At 45.2% G+C, this 23849-nt stretch overlaps 1 protein-coding gene across 1 annotated transcript in view; it reads left to right on the top strand.

The window, feature by feature from the left end:
• FBXO38 (F-box protein 38) overlaps positions 1-23849 on the top strand; it is a 106929-nt gene that overhangs the window by 73355 nt on the left and 9725 nt on the right. The window contains 3 exon segments of the mRNA XM_077472668.1: positions 7871-8016; positions 8317-8420; positions 20241-20354. Of these exon segments, the coding sequence (XP_077328794.1) occupies positions 7871-8016; positions 8317-8420; positions 20241-20354 (364 nt within the window).

The raw sequence follows: 23849 nt of genomic DNA on the forward strand, positions 1-23849 counted from the left end.
ACCAAGCCCTGTTGTTGTTTTTTTAATTTTTTTCTGATTCAAAGGGGTTCCCCTTTTGTGTGATGCTTGTAAAAGTAGATCTTTCTACTTCTGTTCCCACCAGCAGCGGTACTTTTGCCTTTGGTCTTTCCTCCTTCCACTTGTAGACATGGTAGCCTGGAAGCTGGTTCTCTGCTTGTTTCCCTGAAGACTCCTTTTGTTTGGGAACTCCTAATCTTTCTCTGTCATGTCTTGTTAGACAACATGGCATTTTGTTTTATTTTATCCCCTTGGGGCTTAAAGTAGATCTATGGGCAAACCTTTTTTTTTTTCTTTTCTCCATTTTGGATAGAGTAAGGGAGGATTCTAACCCCTGTCAGATTTTTTTTTTTTTTTTTCTTTCATTCATTGACGGACACAGCTCCAGTAATCTTGACCGTAGGGTTATTACACCACCTTCAGAAGAGGACTAGGCAGAGCATGTAATACATGTGAAAACAGAACTTTACAGTTCCGCCCAGGGGATGGTCCCTCTGGTAATAACCCCTCAGCCTGCTTCCTGCAGCTCGGTTTTTTTCTGCCTAGTGAAGGAGAAGGACCTAGTGTCCCTACGGGATTTATTTTTTTTGCTGAATGTTTGCCTTTTGCGCAAGATTTTAAGATCCTGTGATCTGCTGTCAACAGTCAGCTGGGTGACAGGCTGGATAATCTAGATTCTTGTAGTCTCCCCAGCCTAGCTATTGAGTGTGTGCAGACCCCAGCTACACGCTGGGTCAGCCACGACATGCCCTCAGGCTTCAGGGGCGGCCGGTGAGCGTAACGCTCTGGGGCACACACATGACCGGACTACCGATGTCCTTGTCACAGTGTGCCGTGGCCAGCAGCCATCCCGTACTGCTCGGGAGTGGGTTTGTGATGCGATGTTCCCAGCTCGTCCTGATGGTAAGTACAGCTCTTCCTGCCTCGGCGGGATTGAGCAGCTGGGCATTCCCTGGGGGGTCTATTTAGGGGGTCCCTCTTCTCCCTCTCTTCTCTCCCTGTCCCTATTAATACCCCTTTTTGAGTTGAGCCTTCTTAAAAAATGGTTGGCTCCTCCGGTCGTGGACCCCCCAGTATCCAGGTTAAACAGAATAACCACAATCCCGCTAGAGGGGACTCCTACATTTAAGGACCCTACCGACAGGAAGGCCGAGGCAGTTGGCCGTTCCTTATTTACGGTTGTGTGGTCAGCAATATGACCAGTACTGGCCACATCACTGGTGTCGCAGACACTTACTGAATGGGCAAAACTTTTGCACCGCTCATTGGAGAAGCAGCAGGCTACTACTTTCTGCGTGGAACTAGCAGACCAGTTAGTGCACGGCCTTAAGTACGTTTGATAAGCTTCCTCTGCTTTCCAGGGCTTCAATGTCAGCAGTGGTGCTGCGGCGCCTGATTTGGCTAAAATGCTGGTCTGCAGCAGGCATCTAAAAAAAAAAAAGCCTTGACTAATCTACCCTTCCTTGGTGTGCAGCTCTTTGGAGCCTCTCCCACAGGCCAGGAAGACTAAGGAGCCACAGCGCAGGCAAGGGCCCTCATTTTTCGCTCAAGAGGCTTTTTCGTCCATCCGGGACTTCAGCTAAACGCTCCCAGTGCGACCTCTGAGGAACAAAAACGTCCCTGGACCCACAAGCCTAACAAGCCGGTGAACAAAAGTGCTACTGCATGAAGATTTGCCCCTGCCCGGGTGTTGGGTCGCCTTCAGAAGTTTGCAGCCCGGTGGGCCTCTCCGATGTCCGACCGATGGGTTTGCGAACTGATTTCATCTGCCTACAAGATTTTGGTGGCCAAGAGTTTCTCTTGGCCACCAAACAGATTCTCCCCCTCCAGCATACCCTTACTCCCAGCTCGCCGGGAGGCCCTATTGGGGGCAGTAAGGGATCTGCTAAGCCGTGGGGTGATAGTGCCTGTTCCGGAATCGGAAAGGTTTCAGGGGTTCTACTATCTGTAGTCCCCCAAAAGATGAAGGGTACGTCCAGTCTTGGACCTGAAAGCCCTCAATTGCTTTGAGTGAACTGATTCCATTCTGAACCTCTACTTTTTACAGTGGTTGCTGCACTCCATCAAGGGGACTCCCTGGCGTCTTTGGATGCATACCTGCACATACCCATATGCCTCAGGCATCAGAGGTTTCTGCGATTTGCAGTAGGGGAAGCCCACTATGAGTTTGTGGATCTCCCCTTTGGCTTGGCATCAGCACTCTGAGTCTATACCAAGGTATTGGCTCCAATGTTGGCGTTGTTGCGACAACGCGGGCTCGCAATTGTGGGTTACCTAGATGATCTCCTCGTGAGAGCAGCTTCCGCCTCAGAATTAAAGGAGGATGTGGCGATCACCATGCAAACCCTGCAAGAATTTGGGTGGCTGTTGAACCTCAAAAAGTCAGTGCTTGTACCGACTCAGCGCCTGGAGTACCTAGGCACTCCGTGGAAGCGAGAGTGGTGCTCCCTTCAGACAAACTGCAGACTCTCAGAGCGGCGGTGAAACCATTGATGAACCGCAGGTGGTCATCGCTGTGCTTCTGCATGCGAGTCCTGGGCCTCATGGCGGCCTCCTTTTGAGGTGGTACCGTACGCCCAATTCCACACCCCAGAGTCTTGCAGGAGGAGATATTGACAAAATGGGACAAATTTCCATTATCCCTGGATCGGCAGATTCGGGTGAGTCAGTCAGGGACTCCCTGCTCTGATGGCTGAGGTCCCTGGCACTTCGATCTGGGAAATAATTCCTACCTCTGCATTGGACAGTGATCACAATGGACGCCAGCCTGACTGGCTGGGGTGGCGTACTGGGAATAGAGTTGACCCAGGGCCTCTGGTCAGGGGAGGCATCCAAGTTGCAAATCAATGTGCTCGAGCTACGAGTGATCAGGCTATGCCTCTCCACATGGTCGATGAGACGAAGAGGGCGACTTGGCACCCAGTCAGACAACGCCATGGCGGTGGCATATGTCAACCATCAAGGAGGAACAAGAAGCTCGGCTGCAGCACGAGAGGTCATTCACATCCTTCAGTGGGCAGAATGACATGTACCGGCCCTGTCTGTCATTTACATCCCGGGAGTAGAGCACTGGCAGGCTGACTATCTAAGTCGCCAGATGCTGGACCCAGGAGAATGGGCGTTGCGTCTGGAGGTGTTCAGGCTGCTGTGCCTGTGGTGGGGCACACCAGATGTGGATCTCCTGGCCTCCCGACTCAATCGGAAGGTACCGAGATTCATATCCAGGACAAGAGATCCTTGGGCGGACGTGTCTGACGCACTGGTGGCTCCATGGGGACAGTACCAACTGATCTACGCCTTCCCTCCCGCTAAAACTGTTACGTCTGCTCTGTGGAGGCCGAGGGGATTCCAGTGATGCTGATTGCCCCAGATTGGCCTCAGCGTCCCTAGTATGCTGACCCTAGTACGCCTGGTTGCGGATGCACCCTGGTGACTACCGATGCGAGAAGACCTTCTGTCTCGAGGTCCGATTCTCCATCCTGCTTTACCATCGCTGATTTTAACAGCATGGCTGTTGAGAGCCAGGTGCTAAGAAACCGGACCCATCGGACTTTTCAGCTATGTTGAGGGCATGAATCTTCTTCGTACCATCGTAGCTGGTAGACCTGCATCTCCATGTGTCAGGTAAAGGGGTGGCGTCCTCGCACCTTTTCTGTTTCCAGGATCCTGCTGTTCTTACAGCGAGGAGTAGACCAGAAATTGGATTTTAGCACCATTTAAGGGACAAATATCCACCTTGGCTATTTTTTTTCCAATGACCCCTGGAGTCTCACTCTCTTGAGCACTTTTATACAAGGGGTCCGGCATGTAGTCCCTCCGGTGCGTCCTCCGGTGCGTCCACCCTTGCCCCCGTGGGATCTGAACCTGGTGCTATCGGCGCTTTAGAAACCGCCGTTTGAGAACATCAGGGAAATTCCCTTGTTGACTTTTTCAGAAAGTGGTCATCCTAGTGGCCATTACATAGGCCAGGAGGGTTTTGAAACTGGCGGCCTTGTTTTGCACGTCGCCCTATCTGGTTATCCACAAGGAGAAGGTGGTGTGTCTGCAGTCTTCTTTTCTGCCGAAGGGTTTCGGTGTTTCACATCCATGAAGCCATTGTTACCATCTCTGTGTCCTAAACCGATACATCCTGAGGTGGCCCTCCACTCCCTGGATGTGATCCGGGCTCTAAGGGTATATTTGTCTGTCACGGCTCCCTTTCGGAAGTCAGAATGTTCGTTTCGGTAGCTGGTCCGAAAAAAGGTATGGCGGTCTCGTCAGCCACCATTTCCAGGTGGATCAGACAGATTGTGGTACAGGCCTACACCTTGAAGGGCCAGTTGCCCCCCTTTCCTGTCACTGCCCATTCCACCAGGGCAATTGGAACCTCTTGGGCTTTCCGACATCAAGTGTCAGTTGCTCAAATGTGTAAGGAGGCGACTTGGTCGTCTGTTCACACCTTTACAAAATTCTACAAAGTGGATGTAAGCGCATCTTCGGATGCATGCTTTTGCCACAAAGTTTTGCAGGCGGCTGTGTAATGTTGCAATTCTGCACTCTTTCTTCTGTTTTAAAAAAAACTGTTCATTTTGAATATTAATACACTGTTGCATTTGTTGGGCGCAAGTTTGATGCAGTTAGTTAAGATGGTGACTCTCATGTTAGAGAGCACCGTTTGGTTGTGGGTGAAGTTTTATTGCTGTTCCCACCCCTCGTTATGACACTGCTTGTGGACGTCCCTATGGTCAAGATTACTGGAGCTGTGTCCGTCAACGAACGAAAGAGAAAATAGGATTTTTGTACTCGCCGTAAAATCCTTTTCTCTGAAGTTCATTGACCGACACAGCACCCTCCCCTCCTATTGAATTAAGTTATACTGCTTGTTGACGTACTGAGGTGTAGGAAGCAGGCTGAGGGGTTATTACCAGAGGGACCGCCACCTGGGCGGAACTGTAAAGTTCTGTGTTCACGTGTATTACATGTTCTCCCTAGTCCTCTCCTGAAGGTGACGTAATAACCCTACATTCAAGATTACTGGAGCTGTGTCAATCGAACTTCAGAGAAAAGGATTTTACAGTGAGTACAAAAATCCTATTTTCCACCATCTGTGTCCCGTTGTGGAGATTTTACATCACTTCCTATCCCATAGCTAAACGGGAAATGAGAGGAAATGCCCGCAAATGTAAAATTCCTTAGGGACCCCCAGATCACCAGTCCCTAATGAAAGATTTCCACACTATTCCTTTTCTGACGACAACCCAAAACTTGTGATTTTCTATTAATTTCAATGATAAAGGTAAACGGGACAAATGGAGAGGGTGAAGTTCTGATCTATCTACACTCTATCCAAGACGAAATTACATTTTGCCTTTTTAGTTAGCCATAGAGGTCATACCTGACCCTTAAAGTATATATACGCCAGGTTCCCCCCCCCCCAACCCTTTTTCCCTTAAAGCGGATCTTCACTGCATCTGAGCACCACAAACCAATAACACTATTTAATTCATTTTTTATTATTCAAAGCAAACTCCTCTGTTTACCCACCTCTCCATGCTTTTTGTTGGGAAATCGCTTTGAAAAAACACCCCCTAGCATTTCTGGCCATGGCCATCTTGAGTAAGGTCAAGTGGTTCATGTAGCATTTACTTCCTGGAATCCATCTACCCTTACATCAAGCATGCATGCATGAGTGTGCTTAGCTGAGAAAACCCCCTCTCCTCTCCTGAAGACTCCTGGGATGTATGACATAATTTGCCTAGGCAAGAAACCAGAAAGTAACTGAAGAAATGTAAACAAAAAGAATAATTAAAACAAGTAAATATATATACTTTCCTAGCTTTATTTACTAATACTAGCAGCATGTGGATTAAAAATCAGTGTTTATTGGGAGAGAAGTTCCACTTTAAATTTCTTGCAGGAAGTTCCCCTTGGGTTTTTTCACTCACCTGGGTGGTTATTTTGTCCCTTTATGGGATTTCTGTCCTATGTCCTTCAGTCCTTCCTTGCCTGATTGAGGTCAGGTTCTGGGGTCTATACAGCACCTAGTGTCTATACCCTTTTGATCAGAGCCTGAATTTGTTTTTTTGTTTCTCCCAAACCTATGTTTGCTAGGTGACTGTTGTGTCTCCACTATCGCATGCTCCAGTAGCGAGGTTTTTCTACTGTTGGCCCTTGTTTTTTTTTCTTGGGGGGGGGGGAGGGGCTGTTGCAGTGGTTTAGCTGTATTGTTGCCCACTCTTCAAGTTATTTCTTGGAGATGTCCCATGGTTTATGAATCGATAATGGTGTCCTGTACTGTACTCCACGATACAGAATTTAAAAGTCAGAATTCATATTTTTTCTAGTAAAATGGAGTAGGATACATGGCTTAAAGCCAAAGTTACTTAAAACTAAACACGAACCAGCACAGAAGACTTGACTTGCATTTATTATAACAGTCCCTTGTCTGGAATCTTCTGTTGAGTAGAAATCTTGCTGTGTCCTATTTCCCCCACCCGCATTCATTTTGCCACCTCTGCCATCTTCCAGTGTGGCTGAGCTTACTACAACTAGTGGACTGTCAGAAGCTCTCATCGAGAGAGTACAACAATGCCTGCCCTTTCCTACCCAATATGCCATTCCTAGAAACTGTACCTTGGCTTCCATGAATGGCATATGATCTTTGAATGTGGGGGGGGGGAGGGGGGCAGGTGGATGATGGCTGTTTCCTTTATTCACTGACCCTGTGTCATTCACAGAAGCTGTAGTAAAGAGTGGGCATAGTCCAACTCCCTTGATGGGAGCTTCTGACAGACCACTAGTAGTACCAACCCCCACAACATAATTTATGGAGGCAGAATGTTTGTAGGATGCAGCACGATTTCTACAGAAATTAGAAGAATCCGGGTAAGGGATGCATTATACTGACAGTAAGTTATGTCCCTTGTGCCAATTCTTTGTCTGTTTTTAGTTCTGGCTATACTTGGGCTTTAAAGTGGTTCTAAAGGCAGAAGGTTTTTCTTACCTTAATGCGTTCCATGCATCAAGATGGGAAAACAAACAAACCTCTATGCAGCTTGCTGCTCCAACGCCCCCCCCCCCCCAAACCTCTTTGTGCTTACCTGAGACTGATCTCCATTTAAATCCAGCGCTTGTACATGAGCAGCGCCTCTTAGCTCTCTCTCCCCTCGCTAGACAGAGAAAGCAGCAGCGGGGAGCCATTAGCTCCTGCTGCTGTCAGTCACCACATTGGTGTCCATAACACATGTTTAGCAGCTCCCCCTCCCGTCTTGACACTAATCTCCCACCCCAACAAAAGTTGCAGCCAGTGGGTGCGTGGGAGGAGAGAAAGCCAAACAATGGTGCTGCAGAGAGGGTGCACCAGGGATCGGTCAAGAGGGGGGTCCACTGCAGGTGGGTTTGTAGGATAGAAAAGCAGAGGATGGGGACCAGGTTCACATTTTAGGTGAATGGCTCTGGCTCTGATCAGCAGCTTGTTTGCTGCTAATCAGTTATTGGTCTGTTCAGCAGATTTTGCTGAAGTGTTTTGCTATAAGCTCATGGTCAATGAAGTGGCCATGAGCTTATAGCAGAAGTATTGCTAGGTCTGTACGGCATATGGACCTGGCCATCTGAAAGCATACTGTAGGTATGTACGCTATACTGACCTGGCAGCAAATGGTTAAATGGATGTATCCTACTAATTTATTAAGGACCAGTAATATGCATGGCTGTGGTTCAGGAATTGCATATAGGGGTCAAATCATAAAACTTTGATGAATTGAATGATTGTGCCTGTACTGGACATTTGATACACCTGGCCTAAAGCTCAGTGTTACTTTTTTTTTTTATTTTTTTTTTTATCAACTCTCAAATTTTTTTTCTTTCCAAACAGGTAGATACATTGACCTTGGAGAGACAGATATTTAGTGGACCATATCCTTATCACATCTGTATCATACATGAATTTAGCAATCCACCTAATGTAAGAAATAAAGTCCGTGTGCGTAGCTGGATGGACACCATAGCGAACATCAATCAGTGAGTATTTACATTCATACCTGCTTTTTTGATGCCTTCAGATGTGTAGAGACAGCAGTACCAGTTACAACCAAGGAAGAGGATTTAAACTGGTTAAAAAATGAGATCTGCAGTAACTATTTTTAGTTAAAAAAAAAAAAAAAAAAAAAAAAATTCTTTCTGATTTTTAAACCCTTTTTGGTTTTTCTGTCAAAGCATCAGACTTTTACAATTTACTTTTTCCTATTGCAGACATTTTCTGCCTTTTCTCATCTTCTCTGCTTTGATTTGTAATCTCTCCCCTTGATCTTTTTTCCACAGAGAGCTTATTAAATACGAATTCTTTCCTGAGGCCACTCGGACAGAAGATGAAGTTAAAAAATATACAAAGTATCCTTGGGGCCGGGACATATACACACTAGAAGGTATTTATCTGCCTCCCCCCAACCAGTGAGCAGTGTGTAAAGAATTGGAGTACTGTAACTAAAGGCAAAACCTTCCTTTTTTTTTTTTTTTTTTCTCTTTTTCCATCCTGTTTTATTGCTGTCTCTACCCATGTTGAGGAGATTCACCCTCTATTAGTACTGTTTATTGTTATCAAAGTGGAAAAAAAAAATCACAAATTTTGAATTGACACAGAACAGGGGTAAAAGGGAAATCTTCTAATGAGGACACTGGGGTGTGACCAGAACTAGAATTCCCACACTTTGGAGGAATTTCTTCATACTTCCTGTTTCCACTATGGGACAGGAAGTGAAGGGAAATTTACTACTGGATGCAGCATCGGTCCCCTGCCACCTCTACACTGGGAACCAAGCGATTGAACATCGCCGATGGCTCAGTTCTCACAGATCCCTGAGCCTAGAGCTGCTGACTGTCAATCAGCAGCTCTCCTCTGCTCTTTCTCACTCATTGGAGCCCTGAGCTGTGGCGGGGTTGGGAGCAGTCGTCTCAGTCTCTCAGCGGCTCGCTAAGAGGCAGAGACAGGCATCAGTCCAGGCACCTGGTGGATCCAAACTTGGTCGTGATTACGCAGTGCCTGGACTGATTCCAGTGACGTCAACAGAGAGCGGACTTCAGCCCACTCTCTGCTGAAAATGGGTCACAGGAGTGCAAAACTAATTGCACTCCTGTGACCCATAGGAGAAGCCCAGCCTAACAAGCTCAGGCTGGACTTCTCCTTTTTTAAATAGATTTTGGGACTTCTTAAAGTGTGACTAAACCGACAACAGTAAGATCGGTCTGTGTATGCAGTAAAAAGCGTGCTTGTTATACTCCTGGAACCTAAAGGGTTAATCCCTGCATTTTGTTTGATCCTGCCTTCTCAGATCCTTCCCTTCTAGAGTTATCTCCCGATGGAACAAAGGCTTGGGGGCAAGCTGCACATGCTCAGTTTGTGTATTGTTAGAGAGGTTTTTGTTTTTCCTTTGGTGCTGTGCTGATCACATGCACTCTCCAATCTGTACTATCCAAGCAAAGGGTCAGGTGTCTTGCAGCTTCATAGGACAGTCAGGGGAGAATGAAAACTCCACCTACAAGCCTTTACCAGACACTGATAGTCGCAAGACTGCTCTAACTGCTGATGAACAAAGGTATTTGACAGTTTATATTCACTAAAAACTATTGCATTTCCATGTTCTGTGTACTGTGGGAGATCAAATATAGATAATGCAGGGTCCTGGGTTTAGTAACACTTTAATGCACTTAGCTGCTCATGTAAGGGGTGGGGTGGTGATTTGACCTGTTAATCGCAATAGCTGTGTGTGCCTTCATTTATGTGCAGGTACCTACCTTTTTATTGCATACAGGTACTCTTTTTAATGTAAGAAATCCGATCAATGTATATTCATGTTTTTATAGCCTTGTTTCTGTGAATATTTTGTAATGATACAGTTGTGCTTATAAATGTACATACCCTGATGGAATTTATGATTTCTTGGCTGCTTTTCAGAGAATATGAATGGTAACACAAAAACCTTTCTTTCACTCATGGTTGGTGTTTGGCTGAAGCCATTTATTATCAGTCAACCATGTTTACTCTTTTTAAATCAGACAACAGAAACTACGGTACCTAAATGGCCCTGAGAAAAAGCTTACATACCCTGGTGATTTTGGCCTTATAACATGCACACAAGTTGACACAACGGGGTTTGAATAGCTATTAAAGGTAACCATCCTCACCTGTGACCTGTTTGCTTGTAATTAGTGTGTGTGTAAAAGGTCACTCCTGACAGACCCTTGCATCTTTCATGCAGTGCTGCACTGACGTTTCTGGATTCTGAGTCATGGGGAAAGCAAAAGAATTGTCAAAGTATCTGCGGGAAAAAGTAGTTGAACTGTATAAAACAGAAAAGGGATATAAAAAGATATCCCAGGAATTGAGAATGCCAATCTGAAATGTTCAAACTCTATTAAGAAGTGGAAAATGAAGGATTCTGTTGAAACCAAACCATTTCAGCCACAACTGCCAGGAAAATTGTTTGGGATGTAAAAAAAAAAAAAAAAAACACAAATAACTTCAGGTGAAATACAGGACTCTCTGAAAACATGTATTGCTGTTTCAAGATGCACAACAAGGGGCACTTGAAGATGGGCTGTAAGGTCGAGTCACCAGAAGAAAGCCATTACTATGCAAATGCCACAAAGTATCTCACTTATAATATACCAAATACAGAGATATGCCTCAATTCTTCTCGAACAAAGTCATTTGGAGTGATGAGCCCAAAATTGAGCTTTCTCAAAGCATCTTCCAGGACAGCCCATGAGACCTAGGGCTCCTACCAGGACAGCAAACACATTACCCCCACCAGATAAAAGGGCGGTCCTCCAGGCCCCATGTCAGTTATTGGTGTTTTCTCTGGATGGGGGGGGGGGGGGGGGGGTGTGTAACATGTTCGTGGAACCTGGTCTCCTAGGTCTCATGAGCAGGGGCTCTGTATGGCTATTTGGGGCATGTCACTAACCTTCTCCTCGCCAGAAGCAGCACTCCACTGGGGAGATTGGCTGTGCTGCTGTCTCCTTTTTGTCAGTGCCTGGAGAGGGCCAGGTCTGGGATGGTGTCGGCTCCCAAGTGCTTTACACTCTGTTAGAGCAGTAGCCTTTCCTCACCAACAGCATGGCTTGTTTGTGTGAGGAAAAGCAGGAAGCTGCAGCGCTTGGGGGGGGGGGGGGGGGGGTTTAAGCGTAAAGTGTTGTCACGCTCTTGCTATCCCTGTGAGTGTTCCCTCCCCCTCCTCTCTCTGTAGTAGTGGGTTATGGGGACGCATTTCCTCCCTCCTGCACGTGGTGTTTCGGCATGTCGGGTGGCTCATTATGGGTCATTTTTGTTTTTGTCTTTCAGACCAAGAACCAGGACAAGGCTCAGGTGCAGCCACCTAAAACGAGATGTGCGGTGGGCGCAATCAAATTGAGCTCCGCTTGGAGCAAAGAGGTTTGTCGCAGATCTATAGAAGGCCTTGTAAAAGATGACCCGGTTGCCTCTTGCCAGAAGATGCTAGCTTCTGTTAGAGATGAGTTGCGTCAACCTTCAGTTCCTTTAGAACACTTATTGACAAGCTCCAGACTCCAGCTGAGGGTCAGTCTTCACTGAAGACTTCAGTCAGTAGCACTCCACAGCAGGCGGAGAGTGAAGACTCAGAGGCTGAGGTCAGATCGACCCATTCTTCTCTGGAAGAATCTGGGTCCGATATAGAGCCCAGGGATAGAGAATCCAATTGGGGCTCGAGATTTAAGTTATCTGTAGAGGATGTGGATGACTTATTAAAGGCCATCTATACTACTCTTGAATTGAAAGAGGAGGAGATTGTTATCCAAAAATGATCTTGTGTATAAAGGTATGCATAAGAAAAAATAATTGAGTTTATCCAGTACATAGTTCATTGATTGATACTATGAAACTGGAATGGGATAATCCTGAGAGAAAACCATTCTTCTCTAGTAACCTAAAGAGAAGGTTTCCTTTTGATGAAGACACTGAGCAGCCATGGAATAAGAATCCCAAGTTGGACGCACCTCTTTCAAAAGTTTCAAAAAACTCTGACCTAGCATTCAATGATATGGGCACGCTTAAGGATCCGATGGACAAGAGAGGGGATATCCTCCACAGAGCCTGGGACTCTGCTGATGGGAACCTCATGCCAGCTCTGGCCTCCACTTGTGTGGCCAGAAATATGGACGTTTGGTTGACTCAGATTCACACATCTGTCAGCAGGTACCTCCCAGAGAGCAGATTTTGAAGTCTTTTCCTCTCCTCTTTTTCAGCCAGTAGATTTTATTTTGGCGGATTCTTCCGCAGAGTTGGTAAGAATATCCGCCAGGACTTCGGCTTTAGTGAACTCGGCCAGGAGAAGCCTTTGGCTTAAAACCTGGTCAGGGGACTCTGTATCCAAGTTGCGCCTTTTGTGGGCTTCCCTTAACAGGCGATAATCTATTTGGCCCAGGACTGCAGGAGGCACTGGAACGCACAGACGATTGGGGGAAGGAGGCAGTTCCTCCCCAAGATCAAGAGAAATTGAAGGCTCTAGGTCTCCAGATCAGAGATTTATTGGATCAGAAAGTCCTGATTCCTGTTCCTCAGTCAGATCAGAGCAAGGGGTTCTATTCCCATGTATTGTCAAAAAGCCATCAGGAAAGTTTTGACTTATCCTAAATCTCTGGACTTTAAACAAGTCAATCAGATACAAACATTTCCGTATAGGGGAGACGGTTTTCGCTATCCAAAACCTGCTCTACCCAAACTGCTTCATGGCCACGTTGGACTTAAAGGATGCATATCTGCACATCCCTATACATCCAGCCTTCCAAACATTTTTGAGATTAGCAGTGAAGATGGCTACAGGGATTCGACACTTACAATTTCACGCCCTCCCCTTCGGTCTTTCCTCAGCCCCACGCATTTTTACAAAGGTGTTGGCGGAAGCACTGGCTCTGCTGAGATTAAAGGCAATAACTGTTATGCCTTGGATAACCTGGTGGTGGCAGTCATACCAAAAATTGTCAGAGGATATCCAGACTGTACAAGACTTCCTACAATCCCTAGGCTGGTTGATAAACAGAGAAATCGTCCTTAATTCCGGCCCAGAAGGTAACATACCTGGGTTACGACTTTTGCTCAGTAGACCGAAGAGCTTTTCTTCCTCAGGAGAAGATTACAAAGATGATCAAAACTGTCAGCTTTGCAGACCAACTAGTCGGTCTCGCTGAGACAGGTCTCAAGGGCAGTGGGTCTGATGACCTCCATGCTTTCCTGCAGTACCGTGAGCAAGGCTCCATCAACGTCCATTACAACTGTTTCTATTAAGAAACTGAGACGGAGGTGCAAGTTCCCTGGAGTCGAGGGTCTGGCTCCCCGCCAGGGTAAAAAGAAGCCTGTGGTGGTAGAGAGCAAGCCAGCACCTAGCAGGAGGTCTCCCATGGTCCATTCCCATATCCCGAAGGATTACTACAGACGTGAGTTCCTGGGGATGGGGGGGCCTACCTCAGCAACGCAGTGGCACAGGAAGAATGGTCCCCGAGGTAAGCAAAGGCTTCATCCAATCAGAGAGCTGCTTGCAGTCCATAGAGCCTTGCCATTTTTTCAGATGGAGATCAGAGGTCAATATCTCCAAATTCTGTCAGACAGTATTGCGTCAGTCGCGTACCTCAACAAGCAGGGGGGCACAAGAAGCCAGATAGTCCAATTGCCCAGGAGATCTTATCATGGGCAGAAGGGAATCTAGCTTCAATTTCAGCTGTGCACCTGAAAGGGACACACACTTGTTTAGCAGATTATCTCAGCCGCTACCGAGTAGATCGAGACAACTGGTCCCTTCATCCCGAAGTCTTTGCAGATCTCACCAGCAGATGGGGATATCCCGAAGCAGAACGGTTTTCAAACCAGAACAACCGCAAGACGGAAATGTTTTTCTCCATAAACCCAGCAGACCAATCCCTGGGGATCGATGCTCTAGCAAACCCATGGCCATTCGGCCTATGTTATGCCTTCCTGCTGATGAGACTTATTCCGGAAGTCCTCCGGAAGTTTCTTCTAAAAGAAACGGATCTCATTCTAATCGCACCGTATTGGCCCAAGGACATGGTTTTCCCTGCTACAGACTCTAGTCTCGGAGCCTCCGCTGAGTCTTCCGAAGAGAGGACTTGCTATCGCAGGGCCCAGTGTCACGCCCACAGGTGGCTTCCTTAAACTTGACTGCTTGGTATCTGAAGAGAAGATACTGAGCTCCCAGGGGTTCTCTGACCAGGAAGCCAGGACTTTTTCTGTTTAAATTTACTTGCATTAAAAGCTGTTTTTCTTGTAGCTATTACCTCAGCTCATGTGGGAAAGCGAGTTGCAGGCCCTTTCAGTAATGGAACCTTTTCCTCACGTTTTTTTGAGGATCGAGTTGTTTTAAGAACTGATCCAGGGCTTTTGCCAAAGGTGGTCAGTAAATTCCACCAAACTCAGGACATTGTACTGCCATCCTTTTTGTAGCTCACCGCTGGGTGGCCAAGAAAGAGAAAGTTTTTAGTTTCTTAGGCGTGAGAAGGATCCTCCTCCTCCTCTATCTTGAGGTCACAAAGACCTTTAGGAAAACTGATGCCTTGTTTGTCCTCTTTTCGGGAACACACAGGGGAAATAGTAGGTCTAAAGCCACATTAGCCAGGTGTATAAAGCAAGCTATCTCTGAAGCTTACAAAATTAGAGTTTGCTCCACCTTTTTGTTACTGCACACTCAACTAGAGCCTTATCTACGTCTTGGGCTGAGAGGGCTGGTGCTTCATCTGAGCAAATTTTCAGGGCTGCCACATTAAACTCTATCGCCTGGATCTCCTATCAGTCCAGAAGCAGGCATTTGGTCGTAAGGTCCTTCAGACAGTTGTCCCTCCCTAGACTGGTAAGTTCTGGCTCATTGTCTCATGGGCTGTCCTGGAAGACTCTTTGAGAAAAGCTGAGTTAGACTTACCGGTAACTCCTTTTCTGAGAGTCTTCCAGGACAGCCGGATTCCCACCCAGTTTTATCTAAAGTTATGTGTATTGTGCATGTTTTGCAGGGACGTCCTATGGTTCTTGAGAAGACTGACATGGGGCTTGGAGGACAGCCCTTTTATCTGGTGGGGGGGTAACATGTTTCCTGTCCTGGTAGGAGTATCCCTAGGTCTCATGGGCTGTCCTGGAAGACTCTCAGAAAAGGAGTTACCGGTAAGTCTAACTCAGCTTTTCTCTTTTGTTCATTGACAGACACAGCACTCCATTATTCAGAACCATAGGGTTATATCGCCCCCTACAGGAGTAGGAAACTAGGCAGAAAAGACTTGGCTATGCCTGTGGGCTGTCCTAGGAAATATACACCCGCCTCTCTGCTATAGGCCTTCAATTTATTTTTCTGCCTAGTCAGGAATAAGGACCTAGTTCCCCACTGGGATCTCTGGTCCTGGCAATTTGTTTTGTTTTTAAGCTATTTTTTTTTTCTGATTTTTATTTTTTTATTTTTTTTCCCTTTGAGATTTATAATCCACTGCTGGACTGGGCGATGGGTTGGACATTAAGATTCATTGGTCTCCTCAGTCTGGCCAGGGAGCGCGTGCAGACTGCAGCTACGCGCTAGGTCGGCCCCACTGGATGGGGGTTGGCCCTACGAGTTAAACATCTTGCAAGGTCCCATACGACCGGGTCTCGGCCTCTGTCACAGCATTTCTCGTGGCCAACAGCCCCCTACTTCGGTGGTGAGGAGGATCCGTCTGGGAGAGTTACCTGTGCACTCAATGGAGCGGTAAGGAAGGGGCCCCCTCTCCTCTCCTTCCCTGAAGTGTGGGGCGCGGGTACTCCCTTGGGTGGTCGGTCCCTCCTGGGTTTTTCCCCCCTTTCCCGGGTTCTCTGGCTTAGGTGCTTCGAACACTGTCCACCCCACTCCCCTCCAGTGTTGTCACTATGGGGGGGTACACCTTGGCGCCTGATGGCTAAGTGTGTGACCCAGGCATCTGTAAATCCTGTGGCGGGCCTCCGCTAATTTAGGGTGCAGCTTTTGCAGCCTACAGATCGGGTGACGTGCAGGGCGGCCCTAGAGCCACTTTCCCTGTGCGGGGCCTCAGTCGATGTCCTCAGTGAAGCCCCTGTGCTGGGCCTAAAGCAGCGGTGGTCTCAGTCTGCGCCCCCCGTGTTCTTTGCATTTTCGCAGGTGGTGCTTGGGCATATAGGCTAGTAAATGGCGCCCCCCGTTCTCCCCTGCCTCATCGGTCTTGACTGATCCTATGTCTGGCTCTGCCATCGTGGATGTGGCCCACCTTGCGGGGTTTGTGGTCACACTCTGTCCTGTCAGTGAGGTTGTTCCTCCAACTGCAGTGGTGCACAAGAAGGTGCTGGTTGTCCCTTACATCTGTGCGGTAAACTAAAGATAGAGGATGCAGCTGTGGCGGAGGTGGCGGTCCCTTTGGCACCCATAAACTGTCTTGCACGGCAAAAGTGTTCCCTTCTCCCTCCTATTTTGGAATATTTGTTTGTAAAGACTGAATGCCCAAAGCTTCCTTTTTGTGGTTCCAAAGATGCTTCGCTTTGTGGGGTCCCTCCTTAAAAAGTGGACTGTTCCACCAGTAGTGGATCCCCCTGTCTCTAGGTTGCATAAGGCGGCCATGATTCCGGTAGAGGAGTCTCCGGCTTTTAGGGATCCGGCTGATGTACCTGGAGGGAGAGCAGATTCCTCTGCTTTCGTTGAGTTGGTGGACCAGTTGGTCTGGGGGCTACAGTTTGTATGCAATGCCTCTTGGACGCAGTTCCCTTGGTTGCTAAGCGCCGTTTCTGCAGTGGGACTTAAGTGTTGGTCTGAAATGGGGGGGGGGAGGGGGAAGGGTCTCTCAGCACACAATGGACCTGGTTTGGAGAGCTGAGAGTGAGGCTCCCTAGGCCCATGGACAAGGCCCCTTCAGCATGAAGGCGTGCCTTCACCTATGTCCTAGTGTTCCTGCCTTGAACCCCTAAAAGGGGGTTTTTCCTCCCAATTGGCGTCCGTCATCATGCTATTGTCAGTTTTCCTTGGGGCTGTGCAAGCCCTGTTGCTTCAGGGTGTGCTTGTCCCAGTTCCAGTGGGTACAGAAACTCAGAATGGAGTCCATCCGCACGGTGGTGGCGTCCCTTCATCATGGGGGCTTTCAGGATTCATTTGACATCACAGATGCTGATTATGCACTCCAATATATGACCAACACAACATGGTTTACTGTGGGGAAAAGAGCATTTTCAGCTCACGGTGTTGACTTTTGGTCTCGCCTCCACCCCTCGCGGACTGGCAAAGATGTTGGCCCCAGTTCTGACATGGTTACGTCAGTGGGGGTTTGTGGTTCTGGGCTGCTTGGATGATCTTCTGCAAGTAGAGTGCTCGGCTACCCTGAGAAGAGACGTTGCTCGCTATTCAAACCTTCGTTTTTCATTTGGCTTCTATACTACCTGAAGTCCGCGCTCCCTCCTTACAGAAAATTGGATGATCTGGGTCTGACTCGTTTCATCTCTGGCCAGAGTGTTTCTTCCTCTGGACAAACTCCAGAATTGTTCATGCTGCATTTCAACTACTGTTGCCTCGAAGATGGGCCTTCCTGCGGTCCTGATGGTATCTACAAAGATGAAGCGGTTCTTTGCCCTTTTCCGTGGATCCCTCCTCTGATTCTTTTTGACTAAGGACTTGTATTGCCTTCCATGTGTCCCAGGTCAAAATTTCCTAAGGGATTTATCATGCATGCCCTGGTTGTGTTTGGGCTATTTGGGTGTATTTGGCAGTCACAGGGCCTTTTCGGAGATCAGACTCACTGTTTGTGATCACGGACCAGTCAAAAAGGGGCTGTCTGCTTCTAATGCAACCTTTCTGGATGGATCAGACAGATGATAACTCCGGTCTATTCTATCAGGGGTTGGGTTCCTCCTTTCCCCGTTTTATGGAGCATTCTACTTGGCTGCTTGTTACTTCTTGGGCCTTCCATAATCGAGCGTCAGCTGCACTGGTTTGTAAGGTGGCCACTTGGTTGTCGGTGTAAACGTTCACAAATTTCTACGTGTATGCACTGGCATCTGAGGATGCTTCTTTTGGCTGCAAGGTGTTGCAGGCTGCTGTTTAGAGGGTCTATTCCCTCTTGAAGGGGTATTGTGCAGATTGAGCTCCTGTTACCTGGTTGGCCATTCCTATCAGTGGGTTTTTATTTGTTTTTTTTTTTTTTTTTGTTTACTTTTGAAGAATTCTCTTTTGATAACCATATCCCTCAGAATGATTCTGATATACAACTTTGTGCAGTATGCAGTGCTTTCTGTAGAGGGAAGTAATGGAGTGTCCTTTTGACATTCTGCTATCTTCCAGGTCTAATTATGCAAGTTTTTTTTTTTTTTATATTCGGCTTTGGAAGTGATTATAGTGGCTAGACAATTGTGGAAATTTTTGCTGTCCTTAAATGTTTCATTTTTTGCACTTTTAGAAATTTTAATGATGGGGAATCATTGTAGTGTAGGAAATGCCATTGGTGTCCAGCTTAATCTCAAAAGGAGGCTCGATATCCAACGAAGTCTATCAATGATAAAGTGAGGCTTGATGCCCTGAGCTCTGGGTATCAGAATGAGGCTTGGTTTTGGATTTTATGTATAAAAGGCGATGACGCAGTACATCGCCCGTGCCCCAGGATGACGTCAGTCATTGATGAAACTAGTAGAGCCGACGACGTGCTGACGTCATTGTGACTTACGAGTCACGGAAGTGCGGGCGTTCATTTTTTCCCACCTGGTGTTTTTATTATTATTCCATGTATGGGAATTAACTTTGAGAGAGAGAGAGGGAGAGTCTCTCTCACTCTGCAGTATCACATATCTTTGGCTGGATCACAATCTCTAAAGGCCCCGGCGGGGTAATCGGCCACAAGCGCTACTGGCCTTTCTAAAGATTCAGTGTATCTGGTAAGCAGGCATTCCTTATTTTCGGTGGTGGTCTCATATGGTGTCTAATCCACAGGGGATTGAAGGGGACTACATTGTGTCATGGTATACATATGGACTAAAAGCTCAAGATTTTGACACTGTTGATTACCTATCGCCCTGTTCTTTAATCACTCTTCACCCAATGAGGAGGACTGTTTAGCACCAAATGTTTTATGTTGTACGTGCTTTTTATATTTATCTTCTGTCATAAGGAGGACTGTTTACCATCAGATATTTTATGCTGTACATGTTAGGATGACTGTTTATCAGTAGATTTGTTATGCATTAGTTGATCGCAACTCTGTTCCAGCTTATGATGTTTGTTTGTGATATCACACATTTGAGTTGCTGCTGTTTATTTTCATTTTTTATTTGGAAGCGTGATTTTTCTCCCATATGCAATCATAAATTCTGCCAGGGTATGTCAACTTTTGAGCACAACTGTATATGTACAAGGATGCAGCCAAATGGAGGAGAGGTCATAACATTATTCATGTTTCTTTCATGAGTTTTTATGTATTGTGTATGTATAGCACAGTTTATCCTCCCCAGTTAAGAACTCATGTCATGTTTTAGTGCTGTCTGTGCTTCTGCTGGGTAGATTCATTCTTTCTTTTCATCCTGATGACCATTGCTAATGAGACAGAAAGTGATGGGAAATCCCCCCCCCCCCCCCAAAAAAAAACCTTCTGTGCCGTAAGCACTTATTTAATAGCATCTAATCTATCATGGAAGTTGCATCCAAGAAAATGACTCTAACCCTAACTTGCATTGCAAGTAAAAGTGCCATATACTCTGTTCTGCATGGTCCTGCATGTAACTGCAGCGCACTGTGCTAATGTGCAGTGACTGGAATGGTCACTTTGTACACTTCATACTGTACAGTATATAGTTTTTATGTTTATATATAAAAATAAAAGGAGCTGTGTGATCCGATAAAACGCACATCACACCGCCCCCTGCTGTATGGCTCTGAAGCAGGACAGTGTGTATGAGCCCTGAGCTAATCTTAATCAGATTTTTCACATTTTTATGCTTGTGGCATTTTTTACAATTTATACATTACATATGCAAGTTTATAGATTTCTACCAGTGGGAGCAGGAGATCAAGATTAAAAACTGTAAACTGTGTCAATCTATGTAAACCTCTACCATAAAATGTTCTGTATTAAAACATTGTAAAAAGTGTAATTTAATTACACATCCACCTCAAAGAAAACCTGTCATTAAAAATAAAAAAAACGTAAGGTTGCCATTTAACTTGAATTGATTTATATGGCTGTACCTCTGAATGCTAGCTGACATTTCCATTTTTTCTTTTTAGGCGTTGTAGATGGCGCTCCATACTCCATGATCACAGATTTTCCATGGCTGCGATCGCTCAGAACTGCTGAACCCAACAGCTATGCTAGATATGACTTTGAGGATGATGAAAAAAGTAAGCTAGTAAATACAATTTTGCTTAGACTAGCCATTGTAAAAAGGTGCCAGCACACAGGCTGGCAGACCTAACCAGCAGCCGGTCCATATTTGTTCAATTAATGAAGCGATGAATGGGAAAAAAAACTCGTAAAAGACAAGAAATGTAAGATTTAAACATGCATTTGTAATAAAATCTATTAGACTAAGTAGGCTGTACTTGCATTTTTGCAAGTTGAAATTTTTATATAAGGCTATTTATGCATCCCCATCCCTATCCCTATCTCCACCACCCACCCCTATCGCCACATGGCTGTACGTAAGCCTGGCCAATCAGACCCCAAGAACTGAATGTTTGGTAGTTGTGGGTGAAAGGCTGCATTTGTTCCATAATTGGAAGTATCCAATATTTCTTGGGTCTCATTCACATGATCGTACTTAAGTGTACGCCCATGTGAGACACAGTGGCTGCACAGACACTTTCCCCTATTTTGATATCCATGTGGGAGCAGGGGTGTGTCCCCACATGCAGACCGTTTGAGTTTAGGGACATAGTTTAGTCTACACACCCCTTTTTAAAATTTTAGGTTTCTGTGATGTAAAAAAAATGAGACCAAGATGAATTATTTCAGAACATTTTCCACCTTTTTAATGTGACCTATAAACTGTACAACTAATATTTTTGTTGAAACACGCTTCTGATTTTGGTACAGCACTCAGTCTTTTTGGGTATGTATCTTCCAGCATGGCACATCCTGACTTGGCAGTATTTGCCCACTCTTCTTTGCAAAAACACTCCAAATCTGTCAGATTGTGAGGGCATTTCCTGTGCACAGCACTCTTCAGATCACCCCACTAATTTTCAATTGGATTCAAGTCTGGGCTCTGGCTGGGCCATTCCAAAACTTTAATTTTCTTCTGGTGAAGCCATTCCTTTGTTGATTTGGATGTATGCTTTGGGTCATTGTCATGCTAAAAGATGAAGTTTCTCTTCATATTCAGCTTTCTAGCAGAAGCCTGAAGGTTTTGTGCCAATATTGACTGGTATTTGGTACTGTTTATAATGCTCCAGCTGAAGGAAAATGGCCCCAAAGCATTATGCTGCCACCACCATGCTTCACTGTGTGTAGCTATCATTTAAAGTGCCTCTGATTCCAAATAGTTTAGCTGTTCTAGTAGGTCTTTCCTGACTTTTTTTAGTCGTATCCTACAGCAGAATTTGTAGAGCTATTGCTGAGGCAATAGGTGGAAATTTGCTATGGTCCATATGGAGTATGCAGGTGTTAGAGCTGGATCTACTGGGCTGTTTAGATCTCTGAATCCCCATGGTAGCACCATCTCTAATGCTGCTGTCACAGAGCTGGTTCAAATTACACACAGCCCTAGTAGAGTTTAATTGAAGAATTTAATTGATGAATAACCTGATTTGTAGTTGAATTGAAATATTAGAATTTGTAAAGCAGTTCTTAATTAAATGTCATGTGGGAAAATAGTTACCATAAGGGACACAGGCACTCTCTAAATTCAGAAGTTCATATTAGAGTAGTCTAGTGTTCTCTCCTACTGAAGAGGTTAAAGGCCTGTACACACAATCAGAAAATTGTACAAAATATACCGCTTTCAAAACTATTGTATGATAATCTGATCGTTCGTGCAAAGTTTTCGTCTGAAAATTTTCCAAGGAGCCAGTGCAAAAAAATTTCTTGTATGATACCCGATCGTACGATTTATGTTTTAATCAGTAACGTTTTCGTCTGAAAATACAATACAAATACACTACAACACGTAGCGCCACTTCAGAAGTTTTATTCTGTCAATAACTTTTGTACTTTAGCAACTTCCTTTTTGGATCTGAAGATTACCATGCAAAAAAAAAAAAGATAATTTGTCCATTAATCTCATCGTGTACTAGACCTTGTAACTAGTACACAGCTTTGCAGTTGGAGTGGCAAAAACCCTCTGAGATTTCTTTCTTTTTTGTTTACAAACTTTTTTTATTGTAAAGTTAACATCATACATAGAAAAGCATCAAAGAAGCCTATAAGAAAGGTTATACATTGAAAATAGCATACATGTACAACACAGTAATGAAGCCATTGATACGACTGTCATTGAAAGGTAGAAAAAGAGACATGTACTAATATTATTATAGCTCAAAAGAACAAGTCATGCCAATACAACAGTTGAAAAATGGACAGTAAAATTCTAAATGTCATCAAACTGATAAAAATATTTTCAGGAAATATTATTTCAATGACGGGTAACTAAAAAGGGAAAAAAATCCCCAGTGCTTATAAAAATAGATCTCTACATTCGTACCAGTGATCCCATTGTTTATGGAAAAAGGGCATTTTATGATGCAGCTTATGACTGATAAAGAGAGAGATATCTAAATATAGATTTTATATATAGATATATCTCTCTATCTAGCTATATCATTTTCACATGTTCTATAAGTAGAATCAAATTTAATAAATTTCAGATGAGTGTAGAATGGGTCCTCTGTGGATTTCCATTGGAAGGCGATAGCCCATTAAGCCGCTACACAGGCTGTATGTATCAAGTGCAAGAGGCCTTATGTATGGGAGTAAAAGTAGGCAGTGTCCAAGTTAGTTGGCAAGTAACTTAAACTGACTAATTCATCAACTCTCTGCCATAGAGGTGCTAACTTTTCGCAAGACTAGATAATGTGTAAAATTACTTGGGATTTGACAATCTCGGAAAGCAATTAGGGGAGACCCCAGGATAGACTATATAAAGCTTAGTTGGGGTCAAATATCTAGTGAATTGTTTCATGACTGTTTCTCTAATTGCAAGAGACTTGGGGGTTGATTTACTAAAGGCAAATCCACTTTGCACTACAAGTGCACTTGAAAGTGTAGTCTCTGTAGAGCTGCGGGGGACATGCAAGAAAAAAAGGAATTTTAGCTTGCACATGATTAGATGATAAAATCAGCAGCGCTTCCCCTAATTTCATATCTTCCCCCTTAGATCTATAGCGACTGCACTTCCAAGTGCATCTTCAGTGCACTTCTAGTGCAGAGTGGATTTGCCTTTAGTAAATCAGCCCCTTGGTACACTTTCTATGTTTATCAATGGAGGTGTTCCATTTCTCAAGGGTGAGTTGTAAATCGCCTTTGTCTTCCCACTTTAAAACATACGGTAATTTAGGATTAAGTTCATAATTCATCAAGGTTTTTATATAGGTCTGATATAATACCCTTACCACTCTAGTTTTTATGACCTATGGTTTCATAGAGGGTAGGAGCTGTGAGGGGGAATAGTGAGTATTTAAAAAAAAAATTTACTTTGGAGGTAGCAAAACTGTCCAAGACTTGGAACACACCTGTCCTGGATGAGTTGGGTAAAAGTGACAAATGAAGAGTCTTGTTGAAAGTGAAACCAGAAAGTAAATTTGTAATCCACCAGTTAAATTGTTTTCGATTAGGAAAACTAATAGGGAATTTAGGGTAGCCTAAAAATGAAGCTTGGGTGGGGTGAAGGTGAGATCAGT

Source organism: Lithobates pipiens, unplaced genomic scaffold (assembly GCF_037356315.1).
Source record: "Lithobates pipiens isolate NorthernLeopardFrog02 unplaced genomic scaffold, aLitPip1_a1.2 Scaffold_8, whole genome shotgun sequence".
NCBI lineage: Eukaryota > Metazoa > Chordata > Amphibia > Anura > Ranidae > Lithobates > Lithobates pipiens.